Source organism: Python bivittatus, unplaced genomic scaffold (assembly GCF_059951505.1).
Source record: "Python bivittatus isolate LINGU-HERP-01145 unplaced genomic scaffold, Pbiv_v1 ctg000690_np1212, whole genome shotgun sequence".
Taxonomy (NCBI): Eukaryota; Metazoa; Chordata; class Lepidosauria; order Squamata; family Pythonidae; genus Python; species Python bivittatus.
The window spans coordinates 14,520,777-14,539,017 of NW_028277096.1; the positions used below are offsets into that span (position 1 = coordinate 14,520,777).

Sequence of the window (18,241 nt, forward strand, 5' to 3'; positions counted from 1 at the left end):
GTATGTGGGAAAGACCTTGGGAGATGGGGCAAAGAGATGCTGCCATGGGAATGGTCAGATAAGAGACAGCATAGCCAGCAGTTAGATAGTGGGTGGGGGAAAGAGGCTTAGAAGGGACCCTTCCTAGTTTCTTGGGCTTATACAGGTGTGATGGAATGTATCTACAAGGAGGAGAGTGATGTGGGAGATCAAGACTATTGGGAAGGAAGGGGTGCATTCCAGGAGGGAGGAGGAGGCAAGAGGCAGCATAGTCCACAGGAGTGTGGGAAGTGAAAGAGTTTCAGGATAGCCACTCCCTAGAATCTCACAGGGTATATCCACTAGTTGATGTAGTATAGATTGAGTTTGGCAAGATTCTGTCTATAAGGTATAAGCTAATAAAGGGACTGGACTGGACTGGACTGGATTGGATTGTGTCATCATTGTTCTTGGGCTGGGCCTGACAACAGGAGGAGAATTGTACTTTCATACTTATAAGATTGATGTCAGCCTTGTGGGGTAAACCAGACAGGAACTACAACCAGATGGTGTCAGGTTCAGCCCAAGAATCACACAAATCAGTCTGGAAAGTAATTCAGCTTCTTTATTTGCTAGCACCTAAAGGACAGAATCTCACCAGACTAACTCTAATTCCCCAATGAAAGCAACTATAACCACTAAGCCCTTAGGGAGGGACCGATCTCTTTCCCCTTACTTTCACACAGTCCAGCTGGAGGCTGAGGAGATGCTTGGAATGTCACTCCCTCTCCCTGTAACCTTGAAGCTCCATTTCAGAATCCTCCCCGCTCAAGCCTTCCATCACAGATGAGCTATTTCTACTTTATTGTAAAGCTACATTGACAGAATCTTTCAAGACTGACAGTACAAACCTTCCCCCCACCCCGGTCTCCTTTACAACCCAAGAAATTAGGAAGGGCCCCTTCTGGGCCTCTTTCTCTACCCATTATGCAGCTGTGGGCTATGCCCTCTCTTACCTGGTCATTCCCTAGGTAGCGTCTTTTCGCCCCATCTCCCAAGGTCTTTCTCACATACCATTACAATGTTACAACCATTGAATTGGTATGTACTGTAAGTCCAGATGACCTGTGACCAAATCCTCCCAGAGTAGCAGATGCACTAGCCATGGCTGCACAAATACACTCCTTACCACAACCTTCACTTGTAACAACAGAGAACCTAGGAGTACTCCCAGACTTCAGACTTCAGTGTAAAGCAGGCTGAATTTCAATCCTCAAGTTCACGGTGTGGCCTAATTAGCCTCTTCCAACCCTATGATTCTGAGTTTTGTTTACCAATAGCACTTCCATCTTGTCTGAACTTAACTTCAGTTTCTTGACCATCAACCAGCCCATGACTGAAGTGAGACAATATTGATGTGTACCAAATGCTTCCTTGGAGTTGGATGGTAAGGGACAACAGAGATGGGTATTATAAGGACACTGATGCTCCAAGACTTCAAATGATCTCCACCATTCTTTTCACATAGATGTTAAATAGAATGAGCAAATCTTGTTGGATCCCACAGGTCTATCACACAGATTTCATATAGAATTTCTCAGCAGCACAAGGCCCAACAGGGAGGAACTGTACAACAGTGTCCTCAAGGCCCAGTCCCACCAGAGATCCAAAAATATATTAGCATTGATAGTACTGGAAACACCCAAGAGGTCCAGGAGAACATTACCCAATTCCAGTTTCCAGGAACCAAAGCAAACCCCAGATACTGAACCCATCTTAGACTCCTATCTTGTCTTGAAAGTCTGACTGAAATGGTCCAGGTAATGCCATTGAGATCCATCCAAACAAAGACTAGACAAGGTCAACCAGTGAACTGTGCATTCAATGTGCATCTGTTTCCCACCTCTAAATGGTTGGAAACTTGATTAATTGTCAGCAATTATGCTCAAATGAGGCTCCTTAGGGGCCTCTAGAGCTGAGCTTGCCCACCTCGAGAACAGAAGTACGGCTCCCACAATCAAAAATGGTCTGAGGGAACCTGCTTGTGAAAGTCTCTGATGCACCTGTGAAGAACTTCACTAATCAAATTATTCATTTAAGACAATTCAGTTCTTAGTGCCATCCTTGTGCAGGGAAGCTTAACCAGAAGGCTGTTACATTCACATATTATTTGCTAAGATGACAGAGAAGTTCTTTATCCCCCTCATTTGTAGCTGTCAAATCTCTTTAGCTCTAACAAATAAAGTGATGAGTTGACATTGCAGCATTTTCTAATATTTCCTTCAAAAACCATTTCCCCCCCTCAGGTGTGCTATTATTTATTGCTTGCCTCAACATTTGACACTTGCTTTGCGTCTGTGTAAGCATTTGGGGGTGCTACGGAAATGGAAGCCTTCTCTCTCTTGTGCTTGGCATATTTGATTTGTTTCTGAAATGAAGGAGCATGATAAATTGTGTAGCTGTAGGAATGCACAACCACACTGCTGCAACCTACAACCTGAAAAGAAAAGTTGTAGGTTGAATAATAGCCAGCTCAACAGCAACAGCCATAACAACAAAATGAGCACAATTTCAGGACACAAAAGTGGCCTTGGATTATAGCAGACCTACAATGCAGCGATCATTTTTCTGTAATGACTTGGAAAGAGAAGGAGGGAAAGGAGACGGTGATGGCCCAAACTAAGGACAAGCCAGCACTGAAGAATAAGCCAAAACTAACAGACAAACTGGGATATAGGGTTGAGGAAGAAGTTAATCATCAAGACCAAACTATGAAATATACAAAAGCTCAGGAAAATAGCTTTCAAAGAAAGGTAAGTGGCAACAGGTAGCTCGTTCATACTAATCCTTGTCCGGGAAGAGGCCACCTGTGAAGATCACCGAGAAGCAGCCACCTGTAGTTCAGCGGCTCACCACATGATGGGGCTGCAACAGGATGGCAGTTGAGTTGAGTTGAGTTGAGCTGAATTTTATTCTCCTATATAGAATACAATGGGCTGCTTGATTGGTAGCTACTACAGAGTGTTCTGGGGATATTCTCCCCTCCCAGCAATCACAAACAAAAAATAATAAGCAGAGTATATTACAGACCAGAGTGTGCTCTTATGAGCTACGCCGCGAGAAAGCAACTGGTCTGGCTTCCTGGAATACACAACCAGGGCAGGGGGTAAGCCGCAATGCTGAAGGAGTGTCAGCACAGAGAAGGTGAGTGAGCAACAGCAACGTCTCTCTTGTATGGGTGTTGGCTCCTCTTGGGCTGTCCTGCTCTTCCTTGCTGCAGTGAGTAAACCCATGAAAACTCAGTAGGACTTAGAATTGCATTGTGAGTGATTTTTAATGAACTCTGCAACCCTGGACTTCAAGCTGTTGTTCATTTATTTCAATGTTTTTCAACCTTGGCAACTTTAAGATGTGTGGACTTGAACTACCAGAATTCCCCAGCCAGCATGGCTGGCTAGGGAATTCTGGGAGTTGAAGTCCACTCATCTTAAAGTTGCCAAGTTGAAAAACACTGATTTATTTACTATGTTTATGTCCCCACCCACCCTTTTTCTTAGGCAATTCAGAATGAATAACCACAGAATCAATGAAATAAAATCCAAGCACATTTTAAACCCTCCCAATATAAACGAAACAAAACAATACAGCAGTAAACCAGATTCTTTAAATGCACAGACAGACAAGAGCCATTTCTTTCAGTGCCACTATTACTGAAAGTACTCTCTCTACGCAGCACAAGTCATACCAAGATTTCCTGGATGAAATCTGATTTATGTCACCTAGCATCAACTGCAGACTGTGCCTTTCCAAATATCTATGCGGACTTTTCAACCATTTTTCTAAACCTTGGTTTCAGATTTCCCTACCCCAAGGAGAACTTTGGATGACATTTTCAAAAGGAAGGCATAGAGTTCTCACACTTAAATTATAAAATTGACAAAGGGGTGTGTGTGAGTGTCCTATCTTGGATGTTCATCTCTCCATCAATCTGCAACTGCCCTTAACATGTAACATTTTCATTAAAAACAAGGAGAAGACATCCAAAGGAAATGCCTTCCATGGATCTTCTCAGATCCATGGGTAGCCAACTCTCTCCACAACCTTGCAATGAACATGTCAGCTAAAAAAATGCTCTACTAAAACTCTGAGAAGTAGAAGTGAATGCGAAAGAAGTAGAAGTCTCTTTTGAGGAAGAAAGCTTTTGAGAAGCTGGATCATTTTCACCCCAGTACCATAAGGACAATACAACAATCCTATAGTAAATATGCTCTGTTCATATTCTAGACTGTCAATTACTTTACACCTCCTAGCACATACTCAATTGCAACATGCACAGCACACTCTTATCCCTTCAACCGTAACTCAGCACATTTGAGTTAAGGAAAGAAACAGACATCAGTGTCCTGTAGAAGCCACAATTACATCATGTGAATCATGACGTCATGACAGAAATGATGCAAAGTACAAAACTCACACCATTTAGTGATAACATGGCTTGTGTAATGCCACATCCCCTCCTTCCCATGGATACTCATGGAAATAGAAGAAGGTTTTGAGACAATCACATGTCTCCACCAAGTATGACTTAAATATACATTAAAACACCTTGCCACTAACCTGCCAGAATATGCTGTCAATTGTATTCCCCAAAAAGCCGTCCCGCCCTTCTGAGGACACCAGTTTTGGCCCAAGGATCGTCATGAATTCATCAAAATCAACTTGACCATCTCCTAGAAAGGAAGAGGAGAGAGAAACTGGTGTAAGAGAAGGGAAAGAAAATGAAAGCAGAGAATCCTGAGCAATGATATTGACGCTTCATCGGCCATCCTGGATTGCTAACCAGAGAAATCTGCATTATTTACACCAAGAGTTATTTGCTTGCAGAGGAAGAGGAGAAGCCACCCATATTTATGCATTTTCTTCCAGGTTTGTTCCAATGCAGATCAAAGGGAAGATAACAGTAAAGTACAAGATGCACATTAAAATCACATTAGGTAAAGAAACGCTCAGGAAAACAGTCAATAAAATAAAGCAAATCAAACTAAAGCCAATTAAAATGAGACGATTAAAGCAAATAGTAAAGAAAACCGACGATTCAGCTAAACTGATCCAAGACCTAGCTCAACTTGTGAATATTTGTGGAGGAAGTCTCCAGCAGAGCAGTTACTTACACACCACCATAAATGTGGGGTTGATTTGTGGAAAATGCTACGGGATAGGCAGTGTGGTGGCTTTCTTTTTCAAGACTGGTTTAATTAAAAGGAAGGAAATAAATGGAAACTGCAAATCAAAGCACCAAGTCCCTAGCATCACTTTTATTCAGAACAGATCCCTGGTCTCATTTTATTAGAAAATAAAAATGGTCAGAGGTCTCTTTCTGCTGCTTTGCTTGGGAGCATTTTCATTTAACTGGGGGGGGGGGGGGGAGCAAAAAAGGAGGCTGGGAGGCCAAGGAAGCTCACGAAGAGCAACCTTGCTGTTTGGTCTTCTGCTCAATGACTGTTTCCAGGGCTACCTGGCTGGGGCTGCCAAAATGATCTTCAGGTAGCAGCAAAAAGTTACCCAAAACTCTAACTCCAGCAGTTGTTTGAATCACTGAAGCCCAGATGCCAGAGCTCTAGTGTTTTATGAGTGGTCACACCCCATCATAGCAGCCATTTTATGCACCAGCAAGCTTCCATAGCATTTTCTGTGAGTGGTCTGGAGAGGCTCTCAAAATACCAACTTTGGCCAACGGGCCCCTCATGTTTGCCTACCTCTGGCATTTTTGTTTGGGATAGACTCCTGTCCTGCTCCTGTCATGCTCCACTGTACCTCTATAAGGACTCAAGGACCCGCCTTATAACTCCTTCCCTGGTAAAACACCTGGGAAATTCTGATCTTTTTTATGTACAGGTAGTCTTCACTATCCAACCACAATAGGGACAAGAATTTAGGTGGCTAAGTGATTTGGTTGTTAAACAAATCAGAGGTGATTTTATAAACTTTTTACAATGGTCATTAAGCAAATCACGTGGTTGTAAAGCGAATCATGTGGTCATTAAGCAAATCCAGCTTCCCCAATGGACGTTTTTTGCTGGAAATTGCTTAATGATGTGATTTGCTTAACGACTGTCATAAAAAAGGTCACAAATCATGATCAAGTGACTGCGGGGGTTCATAAAGTACTTTTCCGAAGGCTATTGTAACTCCAAATTGTTGTTAAATGAATGGTCGTTAAGCAAGGACTACCTGTGCAATTGCTGTTATCAGATCATTATAATTCAATCTCTTTGAATGTAGCTACATTTTGTTATACTGCCTGTAAAATTAGGTGGACTTTAATTATCCACCGATGAACCCACCACCAACTGTAATATTGTTTTTACTCTATTTTTATTTTTAACGTGCTTTTGTTTGCAATCCTTGCCAGTGACCATAATAAAAATATTCATTCACTGGGGTAGACTCAATTTGGGAAAATATGCTACAGTTTATACAGAAAAAATATTAAGAGAGAGAAGATTGTGAGTAGATGACTATGTGATTTCTATTCAGTCTACTTTCCAAGTGTTTGTTCTTGCTGCACCACATCAAGCTTCTGCTCTCTCTTCATGAATTTGTTATCTTTTAATCAGACTGAGTAACCCTTCACATAAAGCAGTGTTGTCCAAACTTGGCCAGTTTAAGATGAGTGGACTTCAACTCCCAGAATTCCCCAGCCAGCCATGCTGGCTGGGGAATTCTGGGAGTTGAAGTGCACTCATCTTAAAGTGGTCAAGTTTGGACAACACTGACATAAAGGACTGTTCTTCAGAGCCCTTGTAATACGGAACTGTCTGGGATAGTCACCTCATGTACTTAAATGTGTTCTACATGGGGCTATCTTTGAAGACTGCTCAGAAGCTGCAGCTAGTCCAGAATTGTGGTGGTGTGGGCAGAGATGGGCATGCCACATGTAACACCACTGCTCTGCAAGCTGCACTGGTTGCCAGTTAGTGCTATTCAGGTTACTGGTTATCATCTATAAAGACTTTCATAGCACAAGGCCTGGCTATCTTTCTCCAATACCTTCTGCCTGCCATGTGCTCCGGTCCCCATCGATCAAACAGTGTCACTTTTTATGCCGTTTGGTAAAACTGGAAATGACTTTTGAGCAGGGGCTGCATCTTCAAAGGGGTGCTTTGCACAACCATTCACCGAAGCCCAGCACTCACTTGTAGATCTGCACAGCCCTAACTTTTTATTTCTATCCCACCTTTCTGCTCACTCTGAGCATTTCAGGCGGCTGAAAGGAAAGCAAAATAAAATTTAAATTGCATACATAAATGAAAAGCAAAATAAAATTTAAATTGCATACATTAAAATCAAAGCAAACTCAGCAATTAAAAACCTGGCAAAAGAGATGCTCCCAGGTTGCTCTTCTTAAGGGACCAAATAAGGCCAAACACATGTTCTGAAGGATTTCATTTCATGGCTTGGAAGTGAAGCAGGAGAAGGCCTCTCTGGCATGTTCCAAAAAGGTCATCTTCTAACAATAGCTTCATCTTCAGAAGGGTCTGTCTAGCAGCTTTTACTAGCCAAGTAGTACATAACAGAGGAAGACGTTCAGTAGATAGTCAGGCACTAAGCCAGCCCCCCAAGATTAATAGCAAGATTTTAATTTGGGTTTTATAAATGTATCTGCAACAATAAAACGGGATAGGTTGGGGAGGAAGGAGCCTTGAAGAGAGCATATGCATGAATGCATCATGATTCTTTTTAATGCAGCATTTCATACTTGTCCCATTGTCAATGGGCATACTGCCAAGACCATATAAAGACACAAAGTAATGCAAATATATACTTGATCATGTAAGGATTTATTTCTGTGGTGTGTTTTAGCATTGCAAAGTGATACATACCCAGAACGGTAAATCATTCATTTCACAATATTTGAGAGATTCAATTGAATGGCCTACCTACCCATATCTTAGATGATCCACAAAGCAGATGGATGTCATCTCAAGCTCATTAATGGCAAAGGTGGCCCTCACCTTGTCAAAGATCATCTGACATTTCATTGCATTTTTGATTCTCTTCACCTTTCAGCCACTTTTTTTATCTTCTTTCTGTCACTGTGATGTGACTTTTCCACCTTCTGTTATTGTATTTTCTGCTAAGTTTGTATCGGTTTGAAGTTGTATTGAATAGGGCTGTTTCATCAAATGGTTTTCTGACTATGCATTATTATATTTTAAACTGTCCAAAATCTACCATGAGCAACATTTAAAAGCAAAATAGAAAATGTACATGCTGAAAATTCAGGTAATTTGAAACAATCTACTATGATTGGAAAAGAACACAATTAAGAGAATTCTTCACCTAAAGCCAAGCCCATATTTTCTGCAGAACCCTAAAACAATCAGTTGAAGTCAAACATGTATGTAACAGACCTTCATTCCATGGAGTTCATTTCAGTTTTTGTTCCACTTTTTAAAATTAAGGGAGGTACAAAACATATTGCATTCAAACCACCTCACATTGAAAACATCCTGTTTTGAGCTTGACACAGTTGCTTTGAATGCAATTCAAAATGAGCTATTTTGATAAATCAGGAAGTGTTATACTTCCAAAATGATTGAAAGAGCCTATTTTCAGTGGGAAACAGTTGTCTTGCATTCAGAATGATTGTTTTGAGTTGAAAAGGGCCATTTCAAATTTAAACAGGTTGCATGTTCAAAGTTTAATACATAACTTTAAAAAAGAAGGGAGGGGGTTAGTGTGTAAGCTGTTGTTCTGAATTCTAATAGAAGGATGACATTCAAGAGTTGGACTATAAATGGGCCATAAACAGCAAGAAAAAAATAAAATAATATGTCAAGAAGGTTGCTGATGAGAACTGCATTCTGTCTCCAATATTACATACCATGGAGGATTGGGCATGAGAATTATTATTACCAAAAAATAAAATAAAATCCAATCTTGTTAAAGAAATACTCCGACAGAGGAAGCCATTCCTCTGAAGTCATGCTGTCTTAATGGAGCAATATGCAGTAGAACAGATCCATCCATTATTCTGATAACTCTCATATTCAGAACCTTTACACAGCAGCCTTTCTTGCTGTCTTATGGTCTTCAATTCCCATATTCCTCGGCCAGTATGGCTGAGAGCAGTAATTTACAACCTTTTAGGATCAGCACCCACTTTTTCAGTACAGGTAGTCCTCATCTGGGAGCCAGGCTGGTGTCGTGGTTAAGGCACCAGGCTAGAAAACAGGAGACTGTGAGTCCTAGTCCCACCTTAGATGCAAAGCCAGATGGAAGACCTTGGGCCAGTCACCCTCTCTCAGACCTAGGAAGGAGGCAAGGGCAAACCACTTCTGAAATCTTGCCAAGAAAACTTCAGGGACTTGTCCAGGTAGTCACCAGAAGTCAAAAACTGACTTGAAGGCACCAAAATAAGTAAGTAAGTAAGTAAGTAAGTAAATAAATATATAAATAAATAAATAAAAAGAATAAAGTCTTTGTTTAGACAGCGACTATTTGCAGTTACGATGGTGATGGGAAAGGAACTTTGCAACCAATGCCTGCATTTATGACCTTCACCAAGTCTCTCTCTCAGTCACCTGTTTGCCATTACAGTCAGTGGTGTTGTCCTGTGCTTGGCCAGTCCCCGCCCCCCACCCCCGCCCTTCCTCGCAGGATGGAGAGATTGCCTAAGCAAGCTATCTCTTCCTGAGTTGTTTTCCTCCACAGGGCAGCACCTCTCTAAAAGTTACCAAGTTAACAAGCTCAGCTCTGTGACCTTCATTACTGTAGTTGATTAGAACCCTCCAGCAGCTAGCAGTTGCTCCCTGAAATTGACAGACCCTAGTCAGTTTCACACTAAAGGCTTCCTTTTGCCTCCTAAGCAGCTAGTGAGAAAGCCCCCCCACCGCCAGGGCACCAGTGTAAGCGCATTCCTTTCCATGTGTATTCCCCATTGTGTGCCTGCTTACTCTCTTGTAATCCCTCCCTCTCCAATGAACATAAATACGAGTATTAATTCTCTTCTTGCTAATTATCCCAGCACTGGGTGAGCATTCCAAAGGGCAGGGAGTGGAGGAAAAGGGCTATAAGATTTGCCCCTTTACCCATCTTCCTTGTAAGCCAAGTTCTGGAAACCTTCCCTGCCATTTGGGCTGGCCCTGCTGTTTGGGGTCATGTCTTTGTGACACTGTAAAGCAAAGGAAAGGTGAAGTAAACTTGTAAGCACAGTCATGGTCACATGATTTTTCACTTAGTGACTGCTTTGCTTAATGACTGAGTCACTGGTCCCAACTGTGGTCGCTAAACGAGGACTACCTGTACTTGTATACTTGTAGTAAGTTTACTACATCAATGGTTACATTTTATAAACTTTTTAAAAATAGCTGGATGAAATTGGGCATCATTTCCTTCATTTTGGTAGCGCCCATCAAAAATAAAAAACTATCCACTGGTGGACAGTATTGCCCAGGCTGAAGATCCGAGGGAGGATAGTATTGTTCATATTTGAAATCAGCAACAATGGATATGAAAGAAAGTGTTCAAAGCACTTTTTAATTAGGTTCCTATATTATGCTAAACAGATTTAAAATGATTTGGATTAGCTTATTTATGTGATCCTAGCCACGGTGTCTGATAAACTAGTGGACAGCATCTCTTCTGGCTTGGAGGGGGCAATTTTAGTTCCCTCTCTAGGAGCCACAACAGCAGGAAAGATCCACATGTTACCCTTTTTTATGGCGGGGGATTTAAGAGGCAAATTGAGTGGCTTGCAGAAGCTTCATTTTGCACCCTAAAATAGAAAAATTGGCGTGACACTAAGAGGGCTTTATTATTATTTTTAAAGGAGCAAAATGGGTGCTTTGCAGAAGCTTAAGTCACTCATTTAGCTCTTTAAAAATGCAAAAATGTTAAAATTGGCCTGATTTGGGGAGTTTTCTTACAGAACAAAAGTGTGCTCCTTAAAGGCACTCATGGTGCTCCTTAACTCTTCCCAAATTTTCCAAACAATGTAAAACACCCCCCCCCCAAAAGTTTAATTGTTATCTAGACCTGTTTTAGTCAGGTTTCAGGCCAGGATTCAGTATGGAGACAGCATTCATGATCTCTGGCAGAGCCAAGATGGAGGTGATGCATCCGTTCTGGGGCTCCTTGATTTCTCCATGGATTTCAGTGGATGACCATGGTATTCTATTATGGCAGCTTTGGGGATTGGGAGTGGGAGGCACACTGGTTCTTCTCCTTTCTCTGTGGCTGGTTCCAGTTGGTGTTGGCGGTGGGTGAGAGATCGAGCCCATGGCCCCTCCCTTGTAGGGTACCACAAGGCTCAACTCTCTTCCTTTTTGTTTAGTATCTAAGGGAAATTGCTAGGTGAGGTCATCCATCAGTTTGGGGTTAGGCATCATCAATATGCTTGATGATACATCTTGGCCGCAGGCCGACCATGTGATGTTGTCGAAGTCTTGACCCAGTGCCTGGATGGGGAGGAATAGAAAAAGGCTGAATTCTGACAAGAATGAGTGGCTTTGTTTGACCCCTCTGCATCCAGGGACTCTCCATCTTTAGTCCTTAATGGGACTGTACTTCCCATGTGAGAGTAGTACGCAATCTGAAGGTCCTCTTGGACTCACAGCTCCTGCTCATAGAGCTATGACCAGGAGAACCTTTGTGCAAGTTCACCTTGTGTGCTAGTTGCACCCATTCCTGGACTGGGAGGGTTTTCAGACAGTCACTCATACACTGGCCACTTGTCAACTGGATTACTGTAATGTACTCTACACAGGGCTGCCCTTGAAGACCACTTGGAAGCTATGTGTGGTACAGAACACAGCAGCATGGGGAGTGATGGGTGTGTCATGGTACATGCATGTGTCCCTGTTGCTTCCTAAGTAGCTTTCTGGTGCAATTCAAGATGCTGGCCGTGACCTATAAAGAACTGCATAGCATAGGGCCTGATTGCTTGAGGGACCACCTGTCTCCGTATGTTTTCACACCAGCTAGAGCAGACACTTTTCAAGTCCCATCTATTAAGTAGTATCATCTTATAGGACCTAGGAAGTGTACCTTCTCAGTGAAGTACTCCTCTGAGCCCCTGCTCTGAGGAATGATACCCCCCGAGATTCGTACTGCTCCCATCCTTCTGACTTTTCATAAACTGCTTAAGATCTGGTTGTTCTCCTCTTGAGGTTTTGTTTTCTTTTAATTTTTTATCTTTAGGCTGTCCAGAGTCACTATGGAATTGGGTGGCCTTGACATTGAAATAAATAAATAAATGCCCTTACTGGGCAGATGGGAAATCAGGGGCCTTAAATTGGATGCTGGGGAGGCCTATGTAGATTTTGTGTCATGCATTGCTGACTTCTACTTATTCTACCATCTAAACCTATTCAACAAACCATTTGAAACAAACCCTGGTTGATTATTTCATTTTTATTCCGTCTTCACAGAAGGATGTTGAAAAGGAGTTGCTCCTTCTAAAGATGAGATTGTATTTTGTTCCTTGTTGAGAGGAACCACATCAATTACAAAGAGAGAAGTCTTACTAGCAGATAACAGTGACACCTCACACACAAACCCACTCTTCCTAAAACTTATTCACTTGGTTGTAAAGTGCTAAGAGTTTATCAGAAGTAGCCATGTCCTGGATCAATCCGAGTTATAGATTTTATAGTACTAAAAGCACAGTTTAATGGAGAGGCCCTCATTTTCCTTAAATTACAGCGATATAACATACAAAAAGTCATGTTTTTGACCTGGTTTTACTTATGGACTAATCTGGAAAGAGAATTCCTATTCTTCAATTTTTATTTTTTTTTAAATAAGCTGTAAACAGATTCAGTGATTTCTTTCTGCTTTGACACTGTAGAGATAGCTGTTGCTCACATACCACTTTGAATTACCAATAACAGCGTGTAATACAAAGTGACAAAGTACTAAGGATAATTTACACAGTGGTGAAATACTGAAATGAAAATGGGTTTTTCTCTCCCTCCCTCCCCCAACACATGGAACATCACCAAATCAGGTTAAATAAATCAACTAGTAATTCAAACAATTCCTTTCCAATCTCAGATTTTTCCAAGGCCTGGAGCTTTATTTCTTCCCATCTCTTAGGATTAGGATCGCTTCCCCTGGAGCATGAATAACCATCCCAACCAGAATCAGTATAAGAAAGAAATTTCTGAAGTCTTGCTCTACAAGATGTACAGTTTTATTTTTTAAAAAATGACCCTGAGTTTATTAGCTACAGGTGCCTGCTGGGACTCATCCATAAGGCTGTCACACATCCCCAAAAGACAGTGGTGTCATCTCTGTACCAGAAGTTTGTTCACCTATGAAGAGCAAAATATTTCCTCTCTGATTTTTGGATTTAAACTATCATTTGTCCACTCTCAGACTGGGCTCAACCAACCCCACGCTAGTTCCCAAACTTGCGGTAACAAACACATTGGGATGTTCATGTAATACCAAACAAGCCATATTTTGGTTTAGCATAGTTGCTTGGTTCACACACATGCTCATGCTCAACTCCATTTCAGCCAGGATTAGTGTGAGAGTGTGAATCCAGTCTTATGACTGTATCGTAATACTGTCTGAATTAATTCAAGTTAGGAACATAATGGAAGCTACTTTATACTAAGGAAAACCAATGCCCATTTAGCTTGGTGTTGTCAATGTTTCTTGACAGTGGGCCTCTAGAGATTCAGGCAGATGTCTTTCCATTTAAACTGAGATGCCAGAGACCTGTAGCATGCAAGGCAGATAAGAAATGATTGAACTACACACCACACCTTGATGGAATGGAGGAGAAAAACTTATTCCATAAAGTTCTTCTCCTTCCACTGAAATCAGCTTTGATGGTACCTCCCATAAATGCTTTTACTTTCACAGTATTCTTTAGCAAATTCATAGCAGACAACTGGGCAAAATCTTTTGGCAGCTAAGGGACACAGTTAATGTTTGGTAGGAGACCGAGGACCACGGTGAACAAGTGTGATACACATGGGTAGGTATGGGATTTTTGTTTTCCTGTATTTGGGGGAGGACCTTTAAGGTTTGTCTCGGTTTTCTAACACTGTGTTAATCTTGTTTTGCCCAGGTAGATGGCTTCCTCTGCTGGACTCAACCAACAGACTTTTCTTATAGCAACTTGGACTGGAAATGATCAATCCCCCAAAACAAGTGTAGCTTCAAAAAGTACAATGGATTAGGAATAAGATTAAAGTCATGATTCAAATAAGAAGCCTATATAGAGGCAAATTAATCTGGGGAAACTCTCCGTTTGTTTGTTTTGGTGCTATTTCAATGTAAAAAAACCTCTTTTGTAAAGGGATGGCACTCTGCCTGTTTCACTTGTTTTGGAAATGGCTACCAGACTTCTAATCAATGTAAGACCCAGTGCTCACACCAGCTTTGCCCAATCTTGAAAAGCTAAGTAGGGTAGTATCTGATTACAGGTAATCCTCAGTTAACTACTGTTGATTCAGCAACCTTTCGAAGTTACGACAGCACTGAACCAGGAGACTTATGGCCAGTCCTCAAAGTTGTGGTTGTTGCAGCATTCCCATGGTCATGTGATTACGATTCAGGCACTTGGCAACCAGCTCACAGTTATGACGGTTGCAGTGTCCCGCAGTCATGTGACTGCCATTTGCAATCTTCACTGCTGGTTTCCAACAAGCAAAGGCAGTGGGGAAGCTGGCAGGAGGTCACAAATGGTGACCATGTGACATCGCTCTTAACAACTGCACAGGATTTGCTTAACAACCACAACTGGAACTGAGGTCACACTTTATGACTGCATTGCATAGCGATGGAGTTGCTGGTCCCAATTACCATTGTTAACCAAGGACTACTTGTAGTATTTGGGTGGGAGACCAATGGGATATCCCAGGGCAGTAGATTAGATTGGCAAAATGAAAAACAACTTTCATACTGTTGCCCAAGGAAACAATAAGGATGACTCCATATAATCACTTGAAGTCTAGCTCAAACAGAAGAGATCTTTACTTCAAGCGTGATTTAGGAGTTAGACTATAATTTTCATGGGTGAAAGAAAAGAGAAAAATCACATCAAAAATGGTTAGAGGGGAGTCTGGAGACTACACAATGTGGTTCAGGGGATGTGTTTGGCTCTGGACCAAAGATCTGCCTACTCAGTATAAAGTTTTGAGTAGGAAAAGGTAGTAAGTTAGCATTTCTCAATGACTTTTAAAGGAGTGGGGGAATACAAACAACAGTGCAGTTAATTGCTTGCAATGGCTGCACCCTCACCTTAATTCAGACACATTATTTACACACACACACACACACACATACACACACACATATATATAAATATAAATGAGACTGTAATACAAAACAGTGTTTCTTGCTTCTACTATCTGTCTAATTGCTTACATCAATCCTCAGCACAAACATACTAGGTCAGACATTCATTTCATCTATTACAGTTCACTACTAACCCACTGCAAATTTTCTCGGAAAACAGATTGTTCCATAATTAATTCCAATTTTGCTGAACAAGAACATCTGGTTGAACAGAGAAATGTATGCATTCCCTGGAAAACTCACAAGAGTGTAATCAAGAAATATTGTTCATGGATTAATTTATTTTATTATTTCAACATGTTCATTGGTGGGCAATTCCATATTCTTTTAACAGAGGATACAGTCAAGAGGAATGAGGGACATTATAAGAGAGAACGTTCTTTTTATGCAGAACTGCAAAAAAGGGAGAAAAAGAAAGAGCAATGCCTGAGGTGTCTCATAGGCTTGTAATGTAAAAAATGTCTTAGTGGAAGGTACAAATATCTGAACTATAGTCTTTCCTCCACAAATATTAATGGGTGCATATAAGAATGGGAAAAACTCAAAATAAATGGGATTCAGATGTTCATATTTTGGGGCTGGGATAGAACTTATTCCATGTTCCATTGTTACCAGTAATTTCTGAGCACCAGAAATTAGGGTCGTGTGAAGGAGCACCACTATGTTTTGGTGAGGTTCTTCAAGGCAAGGGTGTGGCCAACTGATCTCAACAAACAGCACTTCTGGGCATAACCTGCCCTCTAATGTTTGGAAGCAGAGGAGCACATCAGTGAAAGCTTTGAGATAATGCAACCTTTAGGTCTTCTGGGTGTGTGTGGGTTTCATGATGCAGTTGTGATTATGATTATTGCAGGCTTAAATCAGGCCATGGATGTTTGAACTTGTAGCTACCAAGAGTCATTTGATTGCGGTGAGGTAGATGTCTGATAACTATCATAACTAACTGCCACTGGAACTAAAGGGAACATCTGCTGTCATATCCATTTGCCCAAATGTTGAGACCATCAAGTTCAGCTATAGACTAGATGCCCCCTTTTCTGGAAAAAGGTGTTTAGCTGGCCTTTTCAGTGATGGAACTCATGTTTCATTGATAGTCACCCTGAACCCCTCTAGATGGACAGGAGGGATAAACACTAAATTCATCATCATTGGGAATTCCCTCCTAGAGAGGTGTGCCTGATGCTTGCTTTGTTATGCATCTTACAACAGACATAGATTTCTTCGTTTTCTCCAGCAGCTCTTGACTTCTTTTCAATCAGCTGAAATTTTTAATGGGGAATTATAATTATTGTTGATATTGTACTGCCTCCCTCACTGTGACTTTGTGTTTTCATTTCTATATGAACCGGTAGTCCCCAGTTTAAGAACGGGTCCCATTCCCAAAGTCTGTCCTTAAGCCCAATTTGTAAGCCAGGACAGTATTATGAACAGTACTATGGTTTTATTGTATTTTAATTAATATTTATTCTTTTCCTGTAAATTGCCCAGAATTTTCTAGGGAGATGGGTGATGGCAAATGTGAAATATAAATAAAATAAAATAAATAAATTATTGTATGATACTGTACAAGTAGCATTGTGTAATGAACTCAAGCCATTGTGTATATAACTGCAAATAACCTGGCCTTGTGCCACGAAGGGCTTCCAAGGTGTTAAACGGCACCTTAAATTGCACCCGGAAGCCTACTGGCAACCAGCACATCCTTTTCCAGTAAAGACTATGAGAAGAACTAAAAGACTCACCATCCATGTCCAGCCGCTGCATAATAATTGCCAGTTCCACCTCGCTAGGCATGTATCCCAGAGAACGCATGGCCATTCCCAGCTCCTGCTTGGAAATGAAGCCATTGCCGTCACGGTCTAGGACTCGGAAAGCTTCCCGAATTTCTAAAAAGAGAAGGGTTGGATTATTTTCCAGGTGCACTGATTTTCTTCTAATATCGATGCTAAGTGAAGAACAAAACCTGGAAGATTACTTAGGAGGACTTTCACATTAAAAGCCTGGCTCTTTGTAGCAGTATAGCACTGCCAGAGATCCGGGGTGGGGAGGAGGGGGAGGCTTGTCCAGTTTTTCCTAGACTGGGAGGTGATTTGTTTTTTGATTTTAATTCATCCCCTTTTTAGGCCATCAGTGGATCATATGCAGCTTGAATGAGCATGAATGTGTAGATTTCTAGGACCTTCTATTTTCTACATGTAGGGCATGCTGGCAAGAACTTTTTCCCTCTCTTGTTTCTCAGCGAGTGGATACACAAATAATACTGGGCTGAATCCAAGCCCCCAAATTTGGGGGACTTTTTTTCTTCTTGTGGCATGCATTATTTTTCTCTTTTCTCAGGCAGTTAAAAAATTTCAGTCAGAATTCAAAGGAGGTGGAAGAAGCAGAGGCTTTCTTGTATTAGACATCTTTTTCTCCCCTTTATGCCACTGTTTCTCAACCTTGGCAACTTTAAGATATGTGGACTTCAACTCCCAGAATTCCCCAGCTAGCATGCTGGCAGGGGAATTCTGGGAGTTGAAGTCCAGACGTCTAAAAGTTGCCAAGGTTGAGAAACACGATTTTATGCTTATGGTCTTGGAAATAGAGTAGCATGTGCTCTGTGGCTCAATCTTCTTTATCATTTCTTTATCAATAAAAACCACTTGAGCATGCAATGCTATATGGTCATGTGATCAACGTTTTGGGTCACCTGGCTAGACAGCTTTGAACGGTCAAATGCTGTTCTTCTTGGAGAGGAAGCAAGAGAAAATGCTGCCTTTGTGAGCCAATGGATGCTAGGAAGGAAGAGAGGAATTGCATTCATTCCATTCATTCCAAAATCTTCTTAGAGGATGACTTAAAAAGGAACACACTAAACATAGAGGCCAGTGATTCCACCAAGGTTGAGAACATTGTGAGATGCTCTCTGCTCTTCTCACCTACATATTTTGGATCCTCCATCTCCTCCAAGTGTCCTTCTCTTTCT

General features: G+C 41.4%; 1 protein-coding gene across 1 annotated transcript in view; it reads right to left on the bottom strand.

The window, feature by feature from the left end:
- Positions 1-18,241, bottom strand: part of CALN1 (calneuron 1) — a 121,719-nt gene that overhangs the window by 37,247 nt on the left and 66,231 nt on the right. The window contains exons 3-4 of the mRNA XM_007431024.1: positions 17,019-17,162; positions 4,576-4,688 (exon numbers count right to left, since the gene is read on the bottom strand). Coding sequence (XP_007431086.1) covers positions 4,576-4,688; positions 17,019-17,162 — 257 coding nt within the window. The remainder of the gene's footprint in view (positions 1-4,575; positions 4,689-17,018; positions 17,163-18,241) is intronic.